This window comes from Oncorhynchus tshawytscha, linkage group LG08 (genome assembly GCF_018296145.1).
Source record: "Oncorhynchus tshawytscha isolate Ot180627B linkage group LG08, Otsh_v2.0, whole genome shotgun sequence".
Taxonomy (NCBI): Eukaryota; Metazoa; Chordata; class Actinopteri; order Salmoniformes; family Salmonidae; genus Oncorhynchus; species Oncorhynchus tshawytscha.
In genome coordinates, this window is record NC_056436.1 from 71845477 (window position 1) to 71861890 (window position 16414).

Sequence of the window (16414 nt, forward strand, 5' to 3'; positions counted from 1 at the left end):
GGAGAGAGACTGCTTTAAGAGAGAGCGAGGGAGAGAGACTGCTTTAAGAGAGAGCGAGGGAGAGAGACTGCTTTAAGAGAGAGCGAGGGAGAGAGACTGCTTTAAGAGAGAGCGAGGGAGAGAGACTGCTTTAAGAGAGAGCGAGGGAGAGAGACTGCTTTAAGAGAGAGCGAGGGAGAGAGACTGCTTTAAGAGAGAGCGAGGGAGAGAGACTGCTTTAAGAGAGAGCGAGGGAGAGAGACTGCTTTAAGAGAGAGCGAGGGAGAGAGACTGCTTTAAGAGAGAGCGAGGGAGAGAGACTGCTTTAAGAGAGAGCGAGGGAGAGAGACTGCTTTAAGAGAGAGCGAGGGAGAGAGACTGCTTTAAGAGAGAGCGAGGGAGAGAGACTGCTTTAAGAGAGAGCGAGGGAGAGAGACTGCTTTAAGAGAGAGCGAGGGAGAGAGACTGCTTTAAGAGAGAGCGAGGGAGAGAGACTGCTTTAAGAGAGAGCGAGGGAGAGAGACTGCTTTAAGAGAGAGCGAGGGAGAGAGACTGCTTTAAGAGAGAGCGAGGGAGAGAGACTGCTTTAAGAGAGAGCGAGGGAGAGAGACTGCTTTAAGAGAGAGCGAGGGAGAGAGACTGCTTTAAGAGAGAGCGAGGGAGAGAGACTGCTTTAAGAGAGAGCGAGGGAGAGAGACTGCTTTAAGAGAGAGCGAGGGAGAGAGACTGCTTTAAGAGAGAGCGAGGGAGAGAGACTGCTTTAAGAGAGAGCGAGGGAGAGAGACTGCTTTAAGAGAGAGCGAGGGAGAGAGACTGCCGCACTGAGGGTTGGAGGAGAAAAACAGGGATACAAAGGAAAGGAGAAAGTCATTGCTTTCGGCTCATACACACTGGCTGGGTGGTTTTCTTCCCTGCGCGCCCGTGTGTTTTTCTTATCCTCACTCATATGTATCAAGCTCCCATCCTCCATCATCCATCCACACACGCGCAGACAGAGCATAGATACGCTCGCTCACTACACACCCTTTCTGAAGGAGAGAGAGCTGTGGCCGTGGATGGACCAGTTTTAACAGGGGATCGCCTGCTACTGATGAAGAAGCGTTTATTTTTTTGCACTTTTGCTTCACAGATTTCCCTGATTGGATTTTGATTAGAGGAGAGGAGGGTTAGGGTTTTGTTTGTTCATGTGCTGTTTGGCTTGGTGCAGGGCCCACGGCACGGCACAGAGCTTCCCGTCCTTTTCTCTGGGAGTCCAGGGAGACGGTGAGTGACACTGGCTCTGGACAGCCCTCCCCTGGCTGCAGATCTCATCTGTTTGGCCTCTTTTGTGTTCGCGGCTCGTGGTTAGCCAAGCCTTCCCTCCCGCACTGAATTGAGCTATTGTCTGGATTTCGGGGTCTCTCACGCTGCCCCACTACCCCGAACCCCACCCCCCCCAGTGTTCGTTTGTCTCTGGTCACGCTGAAGCTGGAGGCTGGAAGCCTGGATTAATGGCAGACGGAGGAAGGTAATGCATCGCTGGACGCTGCCTCTGCTTTTGGATCACTCAAGGAAAAGGAACGAGACCTTCCCACAGCATTCAGCCAAGCAGCTAGCGTTACCACGGTTTGTCTGTGAGATCGTGCCTTGAGTGAGTGAGTGAGTGAGTGAGTGAGTGAGTGTGTGAGTTTGTGTGTGTGTGTGTGTGTGTGTGTGTGTGTGTGTGTGTGTGTGTGTGTGTGTGTGTGTGTGTGTGTGTGTGTGTGTGTGTGTGTGTGTGTGTGTGTGTAGCAGGGAGAGAGACGGAGGGAGAGTAATAGTATTCCAGTGATCTAGCTGCCTGCTTCCATGTCTCCAGCCTGACCTGGGCTGAGGTGTAGCCCTCCCTCAGGGTGGATGTGGGGACGGGGGTATCAACAACCCTCAGGAGGTCAGCCTAGCCCTCCCTCCCTCCCTGCCTCCCCATGAAGAAGACACAGAGCACCACCCTGCGTCGGGCCTGGCCCAGCTCAGATTTCTCGGACCGGGCCTCGGAACGCACCCGGTCCCGCAGCGAGAAGGACTACCGCCTTCACAAACACTACCCCCCTCAGTACATCTGCCAGTCCCCCCGGGGCTACATGACATCAGGTGGGTCTGTCAGTCTCTGCTCTGCTCCGTCGACATGGAGCTAGCTACTACGGCTCATTCTGTGTGTGTGATGCTGTTTGTACTGTAGTAAGGTGTGATGATGTTGGAGTTTACATTTTTCCAGGCGGGGTACTTGTTTGTCTTGAAATATGTCAACCTATTATTTGCTTTACAAATTACAATGTGTCTCTGTTATTATAGATGGACCCAGCAATATTACATGATGACATCACTGTATTTTTACCACCATGATTTTTCATGATAGTATCTTAACGGCTGAACATCAGTCTGGAATGATAGCATTTTGTCAAAAGGCTGAGTTAGTTGGTATGATTCAGCAGGCTGGTCAGATCTAGGGTTGAATCAGACAGTGCAGAGGCCTTTGTCTGAATCTTGGCTGATGACAAACAATTGGACCGGGCAGGACCAGGGTCAGATGACACCAGCTAAACATGCTTGTAATGCTTGGGAAACAGCATTTAAAATGCAGGCAATCACCTGTGCCAGAGAGAAAATAGCCTACAATATGCAAGGGATATTTTAACCATAATGTTTCATTGTTGGTTAAACAGCTCATTTTGATAATGAAAAGAGAGAGAGAGAGAGGGCCCTATTGGCCTTGTCTGATTAATATTCAGCAGTAGGCCTCGTTCATGTAGCTTATCAAAGGAAAAAGACAACCTCCCGCGTTTCTTTTCAGCAGAAGATTTAGTCCCCCTGCTAACCACAAATCCCAGAATGCATTGCCACTCTACAACGCACAGTGCCAGGATGTTCTGTTTTGTTTCCTCCATCCTAATAATTTTTTAAGCGTGCCTAACCTCAGCGTTGATTTAATTACTTCTTGTTAATGTGGGGAGCAGAGCTGACACAAACCGATGGAGCTGGGATGCATGTTAGGGGGCCTGAGAACGTCTCCAATCAGTTTGCTTAGGCAGAGAAAAGGAGAGCCTGAGTATTTTCAGCCTGAACGAGCCCATAGAGAAAGTCTGAATGGAGGCTGAGCCGAGGACCGCCAAGACTTACATTGATTCAAGGCCTCTTCAAGTTTCCTAGCAACACAGCGGGTCAGAGGGTAAATGGCCATGGCCATTATTGGAAATGAATATGAATTGGAGGAAAAAGACCTCAAATTAGAATAAATGACCGGGGAGACAGAGCCAGAACCATTTTTGCTCAATTTTGTTGGTCGAGGGTTTTCTGTGTGCGTCAGCAGTGGACAGTCTGAGAGCCAGCAGATACAGTAGCTTTTCAAATAGGAAGAATAGGCTTACACAATACAACATCCTGGCAGCTGAGCTACATGATGCAACTCGACAAAGTAAACAATAACAAGAGAATATTCACGCATATTAAACTAATAGGACCCTGTGTTTTGGTTAATCATGTCCCATAACCTGGATTTTAAACTTTATTTTAAGCCTTTTCCAGAAATGACAATTGAAAGCAATTGTCTGAGGATGGTCCTGGGCCATCTTACATAAAAAAGAAAAGGGGACAATTTGATGAAAAAGCTTTAAATAAAGGTTCAAATCCAGGTCATGTGACATGACTAGCCAAAACACAGGGCACCTCAAAGGAATAATACATTATCATATATATGATCATATATATTTCAGCCATTTGGCAGAGTAACCACGACTAAACTATTCCTTTGCGTATGAAGGCATCATATGAACCAGTGGTGGTAAGAAGCCGGTGGATTGTAGTAAGGGGCTGACTTATGGCCTTAACCATAGACCTTGTCTCACAGGCTGCAGCAGCATTAGAGGGTCAGTCACAATCACAGGCATTGTTTAGAGATAAACACCCTCCGCTTTGGGCTTCGTCCCACATGGCTCCCTATTCCCTAAGGCTCTGGTCAGAAGTACAGCTCTATGTAGGGTATAGGGTGTCCTTTTGGACGTAGCCTTCGTGGCCAGAGGGGGAGCTGCAGCTAAGCTGGACCTTGTGCTCAGTCTTAATGTTCTCTAATGTCATTAGTTCTCTCATGGGTTTTACATGGGGACAAAATATCTGGTTCTGATAGTATCATGGTTCTCCATCCCAAAGCTCAAAGATTCCTGGGCCGTTGATTGGTTTGGTGCATGAATATTGGCATGTTTCCTGGCCTTTCACTGCAAAGTAGAGGTCGACCGATTATGATTTTTCAACGCCGATACCGATTTATTGGAGGACCCATAAAAGCAGATACCGATTAACTGAAGGAACTGAATGAACACTTATTTTAACTTAATATAATACATCAATAAAATCTATTTATCCTCAAATAAATAATGAAACGTGTTCAATTTGGTTTAAATAATGCAAAAACAAAGTGTTGGAGTAGAAAGTAAAAGTGCAATATGTGCCATGTAAAAAAGCTAACGTTTAAGTTCCTTGCTCAGAACATGAGAACATATGAAAGCTGGTGGTTCCTTTTAACATGAGTCTTCAATATTCCCAGGTAAGAAGTTTTAGGTTGTAGCTATTATAGGAATTATAGGACTATTTCTCTCTATAACATTTGTATTTCATATACCTTTGACTATTGGATGTTCTTATAGGCACTTTAGTATTGCCAGGGTAACTTCCATCCCTCTCCTCGCTCCTACTTCGGCTCGAACCAGGAACACAACGACAACAGCCACCCTCGAAGCAGCGTTACCCATGCAGAGCAAGCGGAACAACTACTCCAAGTCTCAGATCGAGTAACGTTTGAAACACTATTAGCGCGCACCCCGCTAACTAGCTAGCCATTTCACATCGGTTACACCAGCCTAAACTCGGGAGTTGATAGGCTTGAAGTCATAAACAGCGCAATGCTTGAAGCATTGCGAAGAGCAGCTGGCAAAACACACGAAAGTGCTGATTGAATGAATGCTTACGAGCCTGCTGCTGCCTACCATCGCTCAGTCAGACTGCTCATCAAATCATAGACTTAATTATAACATAATAACACACAGAAATACTAGCCGTAGGTCATTAATATGGTCGAATCTGGAAACTATCATCTCGAAAACAAAACATTTATTCTTTCAGTGAAATACGGAACCGTTACGTATTTTATCTAACGGGTTGCATCCATCAGTCTAAATATTCTTGTTACATTGTACAACCTTCAATGTTATGTCATAATTACGTAAAATTCTGGCAAATTAGTTGGCAAAGAGCCAGGCAGCCCAAACTGTTGCATATACCCTGACTCTGCGTGCAATGAACGCAAGAGAAGTGACACAATTTCACCTGGTTAATATTGCCTGCTAACCTGGATTTCTTTTAGCTAAATATGCAGGTTTAAAAATATATACTTCTGTGTATTGATTTTAAGAAAGGCATTGGTGTTTATGGTTAGGTACACGTTGGAGCAACGACATTCCTTTTCGCAAATGCGCACCGCATCGATTATATGCAACGCAGGACACGCTAGATAAACTAGTAATATCATCAATCATGTGGAGTTATAACTAGTGATTATGATTGATTGATTGATTGTTTTTTATAAGATAAGTTTAATGCTAGCTAGCAACTTACCTTGGCTTCTTACTGCATTCGCGTAACAGGCAGGCTCCTCGTGAGGCAGCTGGTTAGAGTGTTGGACTAGTTAACTGTAATGTTGCAAGATTGAATCCCCGAGCTGATAAGGTAAAAATCTGTCGTTCTGCCCCTGAACAAGGCAGTTAACCCACCATTCCTTGGCCGTCATTGAAAATAAGAATATGTTCTTAACTGACTTGCCTAGTTAAATAAAGGTGTAAAAACATTTTTTTTTTAATAAATAAAAAATTGGCAAAATCGGCGTCCAAAAATACCGATTTCCGAATGCTATGAAAACTTGAAATCAGCCCTAATTAATCGGCCAATCCGATTAATCGGTCGATCTCTACTGCAAAGAACATCAAAAATTCAAGAAAATGCATTTATCATTGCTACGTAAACTATGAACATACCACATGCAGAAATGCATCCCAAGCTTTTATTGGGTGTCAGCTGAATTCAGCTTGAAGGGGAAAATTAGAACATGAACCCGAAGACTGAGGAAGTCAGGGTTTCCTTCCCCAGGTGAGATAGCTCCTTCCTATCTCACCTGGCTATCATTCAACATTACATTGTACAGAAAGACTATGGGACATTTTTGGATGTTGTCCCAAATCCATTAGCGCAATTGTGTGTCTGTCTCTGTGGGTGTATGTGGCAGACATACACTAAATGACCAAAAGTATGTGGACACGTGCTCATCGAACATCTCATTCCAAAATCATGGGCATTAATACAGAGTTGGTCCCCTCTTTGCCGATATAATAGCCTCCACTCTTCTGGGAAGGGAAATATTCAGTAAGATCATTCTACTGCCAATATTTGTCTATGGAGATTGCATGGCTGTGTGCTCGATTGTATACACCTGTCAGCAAAGGGTGTGGCTGAAATAGCCGGATCGCACTCATTTGAAGGGGTGTCTACACACTGCAGTATATATACTGTACAGTATGTCCTTGTCTCTGACCTGTATGTGTCTAGTGTAGAAGAGAACCTCAAAGGAAAAGCTGCCTGTATTTTAAGCCTCCTCTTTCCTCATGGTTTTTAAACCTCCCCTATCCTCATGGTTTTAAGCCTCCTCTTTCCTCATGGTTTTTAAACCTCCCCTATCCTCATGGTTTTAAGCCTCTTCTTTCCTCATGGTTTTAAGCCTCCTCTTTCCTCATGGTTTTAAACCTCCCCTATCCTCATGGTTTTAAGCCTCCTCTTTCCTCATGGTTTTTAAACCTCCCCTATCCTCATGGTTTTAAGCCTCCTCTTTCCTCGTGGTTTTTAAACCTCCCCTATCCTCATGGTTTTTAAACCTCCCCTATCCTCATGGTTTTAAGCCTCCTCTTTCCTCATGGTTTTGTAAAGTAAACTTCTGACTGTGGGGAGAGCTTTTAAGAGCACTTGGCAAGTAAATGCCTCCCAATCCTTACACGGAACCCAAACCGGCTGCGCGCATGCGCCATCGTGCATAAATGTGTTTTGTCCCCCCCACACCAAACACCATCACGACACGCAGGTTAAAATATCAAAACCAACTCTGAACCAATTACATTAATTTGGGGACAGGTCGAAAAGCATTAAACATTTATGGCAATTTGGCTAGCTAGCTTGCACTTGCTATCTAATTTGTCCTATGTAGCTAGGTTGCTGTAGCTAGCTAATTTGTCCTGGGATATAAACATTGAGTTGTTATTTTACCTGAAATGCACAAGGTCCCCTACTCCGACAATTAATCCACACATAAAACGGTCAACCGAATCGTTTCTAGTCATCTTTCCTCCTTCCAGGCCTTTTCTTCTTTTCTTTGAACTTATATGGTGATTGGCATCTAAACTTTCATATTATTACCACGACGACCGACAACACAGTTTGTCTTTCAATCACCTACGTGGGTATAGCCAATGAGGAGATGACACGTGGGTATCTGCTTCTGCAAACCAATGAGGAGATGGGAGAGGCAGGACTTGCAGCGCGATCTGCAGCACAAATAGAACTGACTTCTATTTTAGTCCTTGGCAACACAGACGCTCGCAAGCAGAGTGGGTGCAATAATTGAATAATATAGATTTCTAAATTTATTTTGCAACGCTCGCACACGTGACGCGAGCAGTGTAGTCTGTGGGCTAGTGTGTAACGTTGATGTCTGCCAAAGGAAATCTACTACATGTAGTCCGAGAAACAGGAAAGATAGGGTGATATGATACCGCTTTAAGATGGGTAATGTTCCCAAGCTCCTGTTTTAGTCATTACATTGTTTTGAAATGTATTCAACTTGGAGAGAAGAATCAACCCGCAGTACTCTGCTAAATATGAAGGCCAGCAGGTAGTGGTTTAGAGTGTTTGGCCAGTAACCCATAGGTTGCTACTACGAATCCCCGAGCTGACAAGGTAAAAAATATATATTGATGTGCCCTTGAGGCACTTAACCCTAATTGCTCCAAGGTTGCCGTTGATAATGACAGACCCTGGCTTGGACCCTACTGTCCAAGGGCGTCTCAGGGAGAGTTTTTCCCATTTTGTTACAGCCTTATTCTAAAATTGATTCAATTGTTGATTTTTTTTCTCAGCAATCAACACTCAATATCCCATAATTTTTAGAAATGTTAACAAATCTAGTAAAATAAAACTGTAAACATCACCTTTACTTAGTACTTTGTTGAAGCACCTTTGGCAGCGATTATAGCCTCGTCTTTTTGGGTATGATGCTACAAGCTTGGCACACCTGTATTTGGGGAGTTTCTCCAATTTTTCTCTGTAGATCCTCTCAAGCTCTGTCAGGTTGGATGGGGAGCATTGCTGCACAGCTATTTTCAGGTTTTTCCAGAGATGTTAGATCGGGTTCAAGTCCGGGTTCTGGCTGGGCCACTCAAGAACATTCAGAGACTTGTCCCAAAGCCACTCCTGCGATGTCTTGGCTGTGTGCTTAGGGTAGTAGTCCTGTTGGAAGGTGAAACGTTGCCTCTGTCTGAGATCCTGAGCACTCTGGAGCAGGTTTTCATCAAGGATCTCTCTGTACTTTGCTCCGTTCATCTTTCCCTCGATCCTGACTAGTCTCCCAGTACATGCAGCTGAAAAACATCCCCACAGCATGATGCTGCCACCACCATGCTTCACTGTAGGGATGGTGACAGTTTTCCTCCAGAGGTGATGCTTGGCATTCAGGCCATAGAGTTCAATCTTGGTTCCATCAGACAAGAGAAACTTGTTTCTCATGGTCTGAGAGTCCTTTAGGTGTCTTTTTGGCAAACTCCAAGCAGGCTGTCATGCCTATTACTAAGGAGTGGCTTCTGTCTGGCCACTCTATCATAAAGGCCTGATTGGTGGAGTGCTGCAAAGATGGTTGCCCTTCTGGAAGGTTTTCCACATCTCTTGTTCAGTTTAGCCAGGTGGCCAGTTCTAGGAAGAGTCTTGTTAGTTCCAAACTTCTTACATTTATGAATGATGGAGGCCACTGTGTTCTTGAGGGCCTTCAATGCTACAGAAATGTTTTGGTACCCTTCCCCAGATCTGTGCCTCGACACAATCCTGTCTTGGAGCTTTACGGACAATTCCTTCGACCTCATGGGTTGGTTTTTGTTCTGACATGCACTGTCAACTGTAGGACCTTTTATATAGACAGGTGTTTGCCTTTCCGACTCATGTCCAATTAATTGAATTTACCACAGGTGGACTCCAATTTGTTGAAACATCTCAAGGATGATCAATGGAAACATGATGCACCTGAGCTCAATTTTGAGTATCGTAGCAAAGGGTCTGAATACTTAAGTAAATAAGGTATTTCTGTTTTTAAAAATATATACAGTGTGGCAAAACAGTATTTAGTCAGCCACCAATTGTGCAAGTTCTCCCACTTAAAAAGATGAGAGAGGCCTGTACTTTTCATCATAGGTACACTTCAACTATGACAGACAAAATGAGAAAAAAAAATCCAGAAATGACATTGTAGGATTTTTAATGAATTTATTTGCAAATTATGGTGGAAAATAAGTATTTGGTCACCTACAAACAAGCAAGATTTCTGGCTCTCACAGACCTGTAACTTCTTATTTAAGAGGCTCCTCTGTCCTCCACTCGTTACCTGTATTAATGGCACCTGTTTGAACTTGTTATCAGTATAAAAGACACCTGTTCACAACCTCAAACAGTCACACTCCAAACTCCAATATGGCCAAGACCAAAGAGCTGTCAAAGGACACCAGAAACAAAATTGTAGACCTGCACCAGGCTGGGAAGACTGAATCTGCAATAGGTAAGCAGCTTGGTTTGAAGAAATGAACTGTGGGAGCAATTATTAGGAAATGGAAGACATACAAGACCACTGATAATCTCCCTCGATCTGGGGCTCCACGCAAGATCTCACCCCGTGGGGTCAAAATGATTTTTAAAAAAATCCCAGAACCACACGGGGGGACCTAGTGAATGACCTGCAGAGAGCTGGGACCAAAGTAACAAAGCCTACCATCAGTAACACACTACGCCGCCAGGGACTCAAATCCTGCAGTGCCAGACGTGTCCCCCTGCTTAAGCCAGTACATGTCCAGGCCCGTCTGAAGTTTGCTAGAGAACATTTGGATGATCCAGAAGAAGATTGGGAGAATGTCATATGGTCAGATGAAACCAAAATATAACTTTTTGGTAAAAACTCAACTCGTCTTGTTTGGAGGACAAAGAATGCTGAGTTGCATCCAAAGAACACCATACCTACTGTGAAGCATGGGGGTGGAAACATCATGCTTTGGGGATGTTTTTCTGCAAAGGGACCAGGACGACTGATCAGTGTAAAGGAAAGAATGAATGGAGCCATGTATCGTGAGATTTTAAGTGAAAACCTCCTTCCATCAGCAAGGGCATTGAAGATGAAACGTGGCTGGGTCTTTCAACATGACAATGATCCCAAACACACCGCCCGGGCAACGAAGGAGTGGCTTCGTAAGAAGCATTTCAAGGTCCTGGAGTGGCCTAGCCAGTCTCCAGATCTCAACCCCATAGAAAATCTTTGGAGGGAGTTGAAAGTCCGTGTTGCCCAGCAACAGCCCCAAAACATCACTGCTCTAGAGGAGATCTGCATGGAGGAATGGGCCAAAAGTACCAGCAACAGTGTCACGCCCTGGTCTTAGTATTTTGTGTTTTCTTTATTTATTTGGTCAGGCCAGGGTGTGACATGGGTTTATTTTGTGGTGTGTTTTTGTATTGGGGTTTTTCGTAGGTTTTGGGATTGTGGCTTAGTGGGGTGTTCTAGCAAAGTCTATGGTTGCCTGAGGTGGTTCTCAATCAGAGGCAGGTGATTCTCGTTGTCTCTGATTGGGAACCATATTTAGGCAGCCATATTCTTTGAGTGTTTCGTGGGTGATTGTTCCTGTCTCTGTGTTTGTTTTTCACCAGATAGGCTGTATAGGTTTTCACATTCCGTTTGTTGTTTTTGTATTGTTAGTTTTTTTTCATTATTAAACATGTATGTAAATTACCACGCTGCATTTTGGTCCGACTCTTCGACGGAAGAAAACCGTAACAAACAGTGTGTGAAAACCTTGTGAAGACGTACAGAAAACGTTTGACCTCTGTCATTGCCAACAAAGGGTATATAACAAAGTATTGAGATAAACTTTTGTTATTGACCAAATACTTATTTTACACCATAATTTGCAAATAAATTAATTAAAAAATCCTACAATGTGATTTTCTGGATTTTTTTCCCTCATTTTGTCTGTCATAGTTGAAGTGTACCTATGATGAAAATTACAGGCCTATCTCATTTTTTAAGTTGGAGAACTTGCACAATTGGTGGCTGACTAAATACTTTTTTGCCCCACTGTATATATATATATATATATATATATATATATATATAGATATATATATATATATAGATATATATATAGAGAGAGAGAGATAATAAAAAATAAAAAAATGGTAATCCATTTTAGATAAGGCTGTAACGTAACAAAATGTGGAAAAGGGGAAGGGGTCTGAATACTTTCCCAATGCACCGTATGCACACTTTTACATGTGTGAAATAGGACAAATATAAGCACACACCAAATTATATATTAGTCTCCTTCCTCTGAAATCAATATTATTTTTGGATGGACAGATGAGTGGAACATGAATTTGTAAAAGACTGACCTACAAATGATATGATGTGTTACCATTCCTCCCTCTCTCCCTCCCTTCTCCATCCCTCTCTTCCTTTTAATATCTAGTATGCACCTCTGTGGGATTTCTCTCCCGCTCTCCATTTCCTCTCCATTTCCCTCGCTCACTTTCACTCGCTCACTGAATCGCTCGCTCACATACACTCGCACATGTAATCTCTCTCAGTGCACTGCACACACATTGTGCCAGCTAAAAATAAACAGTCACCTTCTGGAATCCCAGATGCTGACATCACTAACCCTGCTCTGCCAGATTAACTCTAGATGATGGGGAAGCAGCATTAGAACTAGATGACAGGGAAGCAGCATTAGAACTAGATGACAGGGAAGCAGCATTAGAACTAGATGACAGGGAAGCAGCATTAGAACTAGATGACAGGGAAGCAGCATTAGAACTAGATGACAGGGAAGCAGCATTAGAACTAGATGACAGGGAAGCAGCATTAGAACTAGATGACAGGGAAGCAGCATTAGAACTAGATGACAGGGAAGCAGCATTAGAACTAGATGACAGGGAAGCAGCATTCGAACTAGATGACAGGGAAGCAGCATTCGAACTAGATGACGGGGAAGCAGCATTAGAACTAGATGACGGGGAAACTGCATTAGAACTAGATGATGAGGAAGCAGCATTAGAACTAGATGACAGGGAAGCAGCATTAGAACTAGATGACAGGGAAGCAGCATTAGAACTAGATGACAGGGAAGCAGCATTCGAACTAGATGACAGGGAAGCAGCATTAGAACTAGATGACGGGGAAGCAGTATATAGCAGGGGTCTCCAACAGGGTCTCCAACAGGTGGAACTACAGCAGTGTCTCCAACAGGTAGAGCTACAGCAGGGGTCTCCAACAGGTGGAGCTACAGCAGGGTCTCCAACAGGTAGAGCTACAGCAGGGGTCTCCAACAGGTAGAGCTACAGCAGGGATCTCCAACAGGTAGCGCTACAGCAGGGTCTCCAACAGATAGAGCTACAGCATGGATCTCCAACAGGTAGAGCTACAGCAGGGATCTCCAACAGGTGGAGCTACAGCTGGGGTCTCCAACAGGTGGAGCTACAGCAGGGGTCTCCAACAGGTAGAGCTACAGCAGGGGTCTCCAACAGGTAGAGCTACAGCAGGGTCTCCAACAGATAGAGCTACAGCAGGGTCTCCAACAGGTAGAGCTACAGCAGGGATCTCCAACAGGTGGAGCTACAGCAGGGCTCTCCAACAGGTGGAGCTACAGCAGGGATCTCCAACAGGTAGAGCTACAGCAGGGTCTCCAACAGATAGAGCTACAGCAGGGATCTCCAACGGGTAGAGCTACAGCAGGGGTCTCCAACGGGTGGAGCTACAGCAGGGATCTCCAACAGGTAGAGCTACAGCAGGGTCTCCAACAGATAGAGCTACAGCAGGGATCTCCAACGGGTAGAGCTACAGCAGGGTCTCCAACAGGTGGAGCTACAGCAGGGATCTCCAACAGGTAGAGCTACAGCAGGGTCTCCAACAGATAGAGCTACAGCAGGGGTCTCCAACAGATAGAGCTACAGCAGGGGTCTCCAACAGGTAGAGCTACAGCAGGGTCTCCAACAGGTAGAGCTACAGCAGGGATCTGTTTGGTGTGCACATTTGTCTATCACTCTGTATGTAGCCAGTTAGCGGTGCTAATGATAACCATCTTGTGGGTAGGGACAAAGACTTTCCCTAAAAACCTTCTCAGTTAAATGTTCATGTTAACTGCAAAGTAGGCTTACCTGGCAGAACTATATTATGATTATTTGTAACAATTGGGTTGCCATTGTTTTACAAGCTGCCATGACGTGCTGCAGCAGTAGGCCTAACAGCATAAACACTGCTAGACCAACGCATTCCTCTCTTGCTAGGTGCACAATTATTTTATGATTATTCCCCCCCCCCCTTTTTATCCCCAATTTCGTGGTATCCAATTGTCCCATCGCTGCAACTCCCGTATGGACTCGGGAGAGGCAAAGGTCAAGAGCCGTGAGTCCTTTGAAACACAACCCAGCCAAACCGCACTGCTTCTTGACACAATGCTCGCTTAACCCGGAAGCCAGCCTCAACAATGTGTTGGAGGAAACACCGTATCGGCATGCATTGCGCCCAGCAAGCCACAGGAGTCGCTAGTGCGCGATGGGACAAGAACATCCCTGCCAGTCAAACCCTCCCCTAACCCGGGCGACGTTGGGCCAATTGTGCGCCGCCCGAAGGGTATCCCGGTCGCGGCCGGCTGTGACAGAGCCTGGACTCGAACCAGGATCTATAGTGGCATAGCTAACCTAGCGATGCAGTGCCTTAGACCACTGCACCACTCGGGAGGCCTTCAGTTGTTTCTCTATTAATAATTGTACATACAATTTTTATCGGACTGTCATGCCAAATATCGTTTATGAACCATTATTTTACCAGGTATATTGGCAGAAAACACATCTCTTGTGCACCAAGGACCCGGGGAAGACTTGCTGGGAAGAGGAGAAGAGAAGAATATGCCTATTTGAAAGCTATAAAAAAAGAATTGCTCACAACATCTTCCTTTTTTTTTTTGAAGTAGCTCTCATGCTAGAAAAGGTTGGAGACCCCTGAACTATAGCCTATACCCTTAGCTGTTTTCTGCAACATAAGATTGTAATGTCACAGAGCCATGCCAATCATATAGCTAATGCCTAACAAAGAATTTAAAGAAACTAAACCAAATCCCCACCCTCTTTGAAAGACTAGTTTTGTCAAAATACCTCAACAGTATCATTCACGGAAAAGCATCTCTTCAAAAGGTTTGAATGACATCTGCATGTCTTGACTTGATGTTTTGGTTACCGTCCTGACAGAGACGATGTGTTTACTGACATTCCCTCGGGGAGAAGAACTCATGGCACAGAATGTCTGTAGAAAGAGAAATACCACCTAAAGCTTACTACTTATTCTGTCTTTTTGTTATAGGGTAAGTTGAAAGACTATTTATTTCATCAAACATAATCAGTTGACATTATATTATTAAAATCAATGAATGGTTAAGCAATCCCCCCCCCAAAAAAATTATATGAAATTAAACACTGTGTATACATTTGAAGTTGTTGGCCTGAAACACTAGTATTTCTTAATCTCAGATGTTATCTTGGATCACAGATCCTCAGAGAGCCCAAGTGGCTGTGACTGCAAGTTATTTTGATAACTTGCTCAGAGTTTTGTTCTGCCTGTAGTGGTTGTGACTCCCAAGTTAGTACTAGCTGGAGATACTCAGCAAGTCAGGCCCAGCACGTTTTACCAAAACTCCTCTCCTTCCCTCCTCCCACTTAGCCCACATTTCCGTTATCCCAGGTCGGTTAGAGTTTCTTATTTTTTCCTCACTGACACATTTCAGTAAACTGTTGAAATCTTGGCCCTCTCCCCAGACCCTCCTCCACATCAGACTACCTTACCTCTCACCCTCCTCTCCCCCTCGTCTCAGCCCCCTTTGGATGTGTGTCTCCCCAGCCGGCTGGAAGTCATTTTAAGCGTCCGCTCAGTTACCATTGGACTTGTACTGACATCTCTAGTGGTTGATATTTTCTCGACCTTCAGAGGCATGCGGATGTGTCCCTCACACAGCTCCTAAGAAACATGACTGTGTCAGGTTCCTACCCATATCCTCTGTAGTGGTCATTCACTCACTGTTTTCCTGCCCCGTGCACGCACACACTCTGAACTTTTACCTCGTTGTCTGACTGTCAACCTGCAAACTGCTCTCACGTCATAAATCATACCACTAGGGCCACTAGGATGGGGGTGTAAAAGTCATTTTGATTTATCGCTCCTGGACTGCCACCATTTGTAAATTGAGCTGGTATCGTGTTTTATCTGTGTTGAACTTAATGGATGCCACGGAGGCACTTTGGGTTTCCAGGTTTCAAGATAAGCAGCGTTGAAGCCCCATGACCTTACTTTAACGTCCACACAGTGTCCTGTACATGCAGTACCACACAGCTCTGCTGTAAGCCTGGCCTTCACACCTTCCTCTGCAAGGTGCTGTGTGTGTGCGGCCCAGTGGGAGAGCACAGCGCTCCCCTCCTTCCCCTCTGTCAGTCCAGACCAGGCTAGAATGACTGGGCCACAGCCAGCCCAGGTAAGCCCCTGCTCTTTGTAATGGCTGGGGATTTCGTCAGGTCTCTCTCCTCTCTCTCTCTCTCTCTCTCTCTCTCTCCCTCTCCTTTTCTCTCTTTCTCCCTCTCTCCTTTTCTCTCTTTCTCCCTCCCTCCCTCTCTCTCTCCCTCTCTCCTTTTCTCTCTTTCTCCCTCCCTCCCTCTCTCTTTTCCTTTCTCATGTCGCCACGTGTCCGCCTGCTACCTGCCCGGCAGGCTGGCCTGCTGCTAAGCTCTACTATTTCTACTTCAAATTTACAGGAAGACTTGCTGCTTCCTGAGCTGCTACTCTGAACCTGCTGGCTGGCTAGACTGCCTGCATCAATCAGGGCCCAGAGCCCACTGTGCAGGTTTACTGTTACAGAGTTAATGCATTGGGAGGGTTTCTGCATTTTTCATTATCAGGAAGTGGTAACGTTACTATGGCAGCTGTGTCAAGGATGAAGGGTCAGTATGTGAACAGCTTGACTTTGGTGACCTTGTGAGGCTTATCGCCTCAAACAAAGCCATTGTGTAACTTGTATTATCTACATTTTTACATTTACATTTTAGT

At 44.9% G+C, this 16414-nt stretch overlaps 1 protein-coding gene across 1 annotated transcript in view; it reads left to right on the forward strand.

Moving 5' to 3' along the window:
* The first annotated feature begins 717 nt into the window (after window positions 1-717).
* Window positions 718-16414, forward strand: part of LOC112255995 (storkhead-box protein 2) — a 62646-nt gene continuing 46949 nt past the window's right edge. Inside the window, exons 1-2 of the mRNA XM_042325897.1 lie at window positions 718-1584; window positions 1817-2088. Of these exons, the coding sequence (XP_042181831.1) occupies window positions 1923-2088 (166 nt within the window). The 5' untranslated portion in view covers window positions 718-1584; window positions 1817-1922. The remainder of the gene's footprint in view (window positions 1585-1816; window positions 2089-16414) is intronic.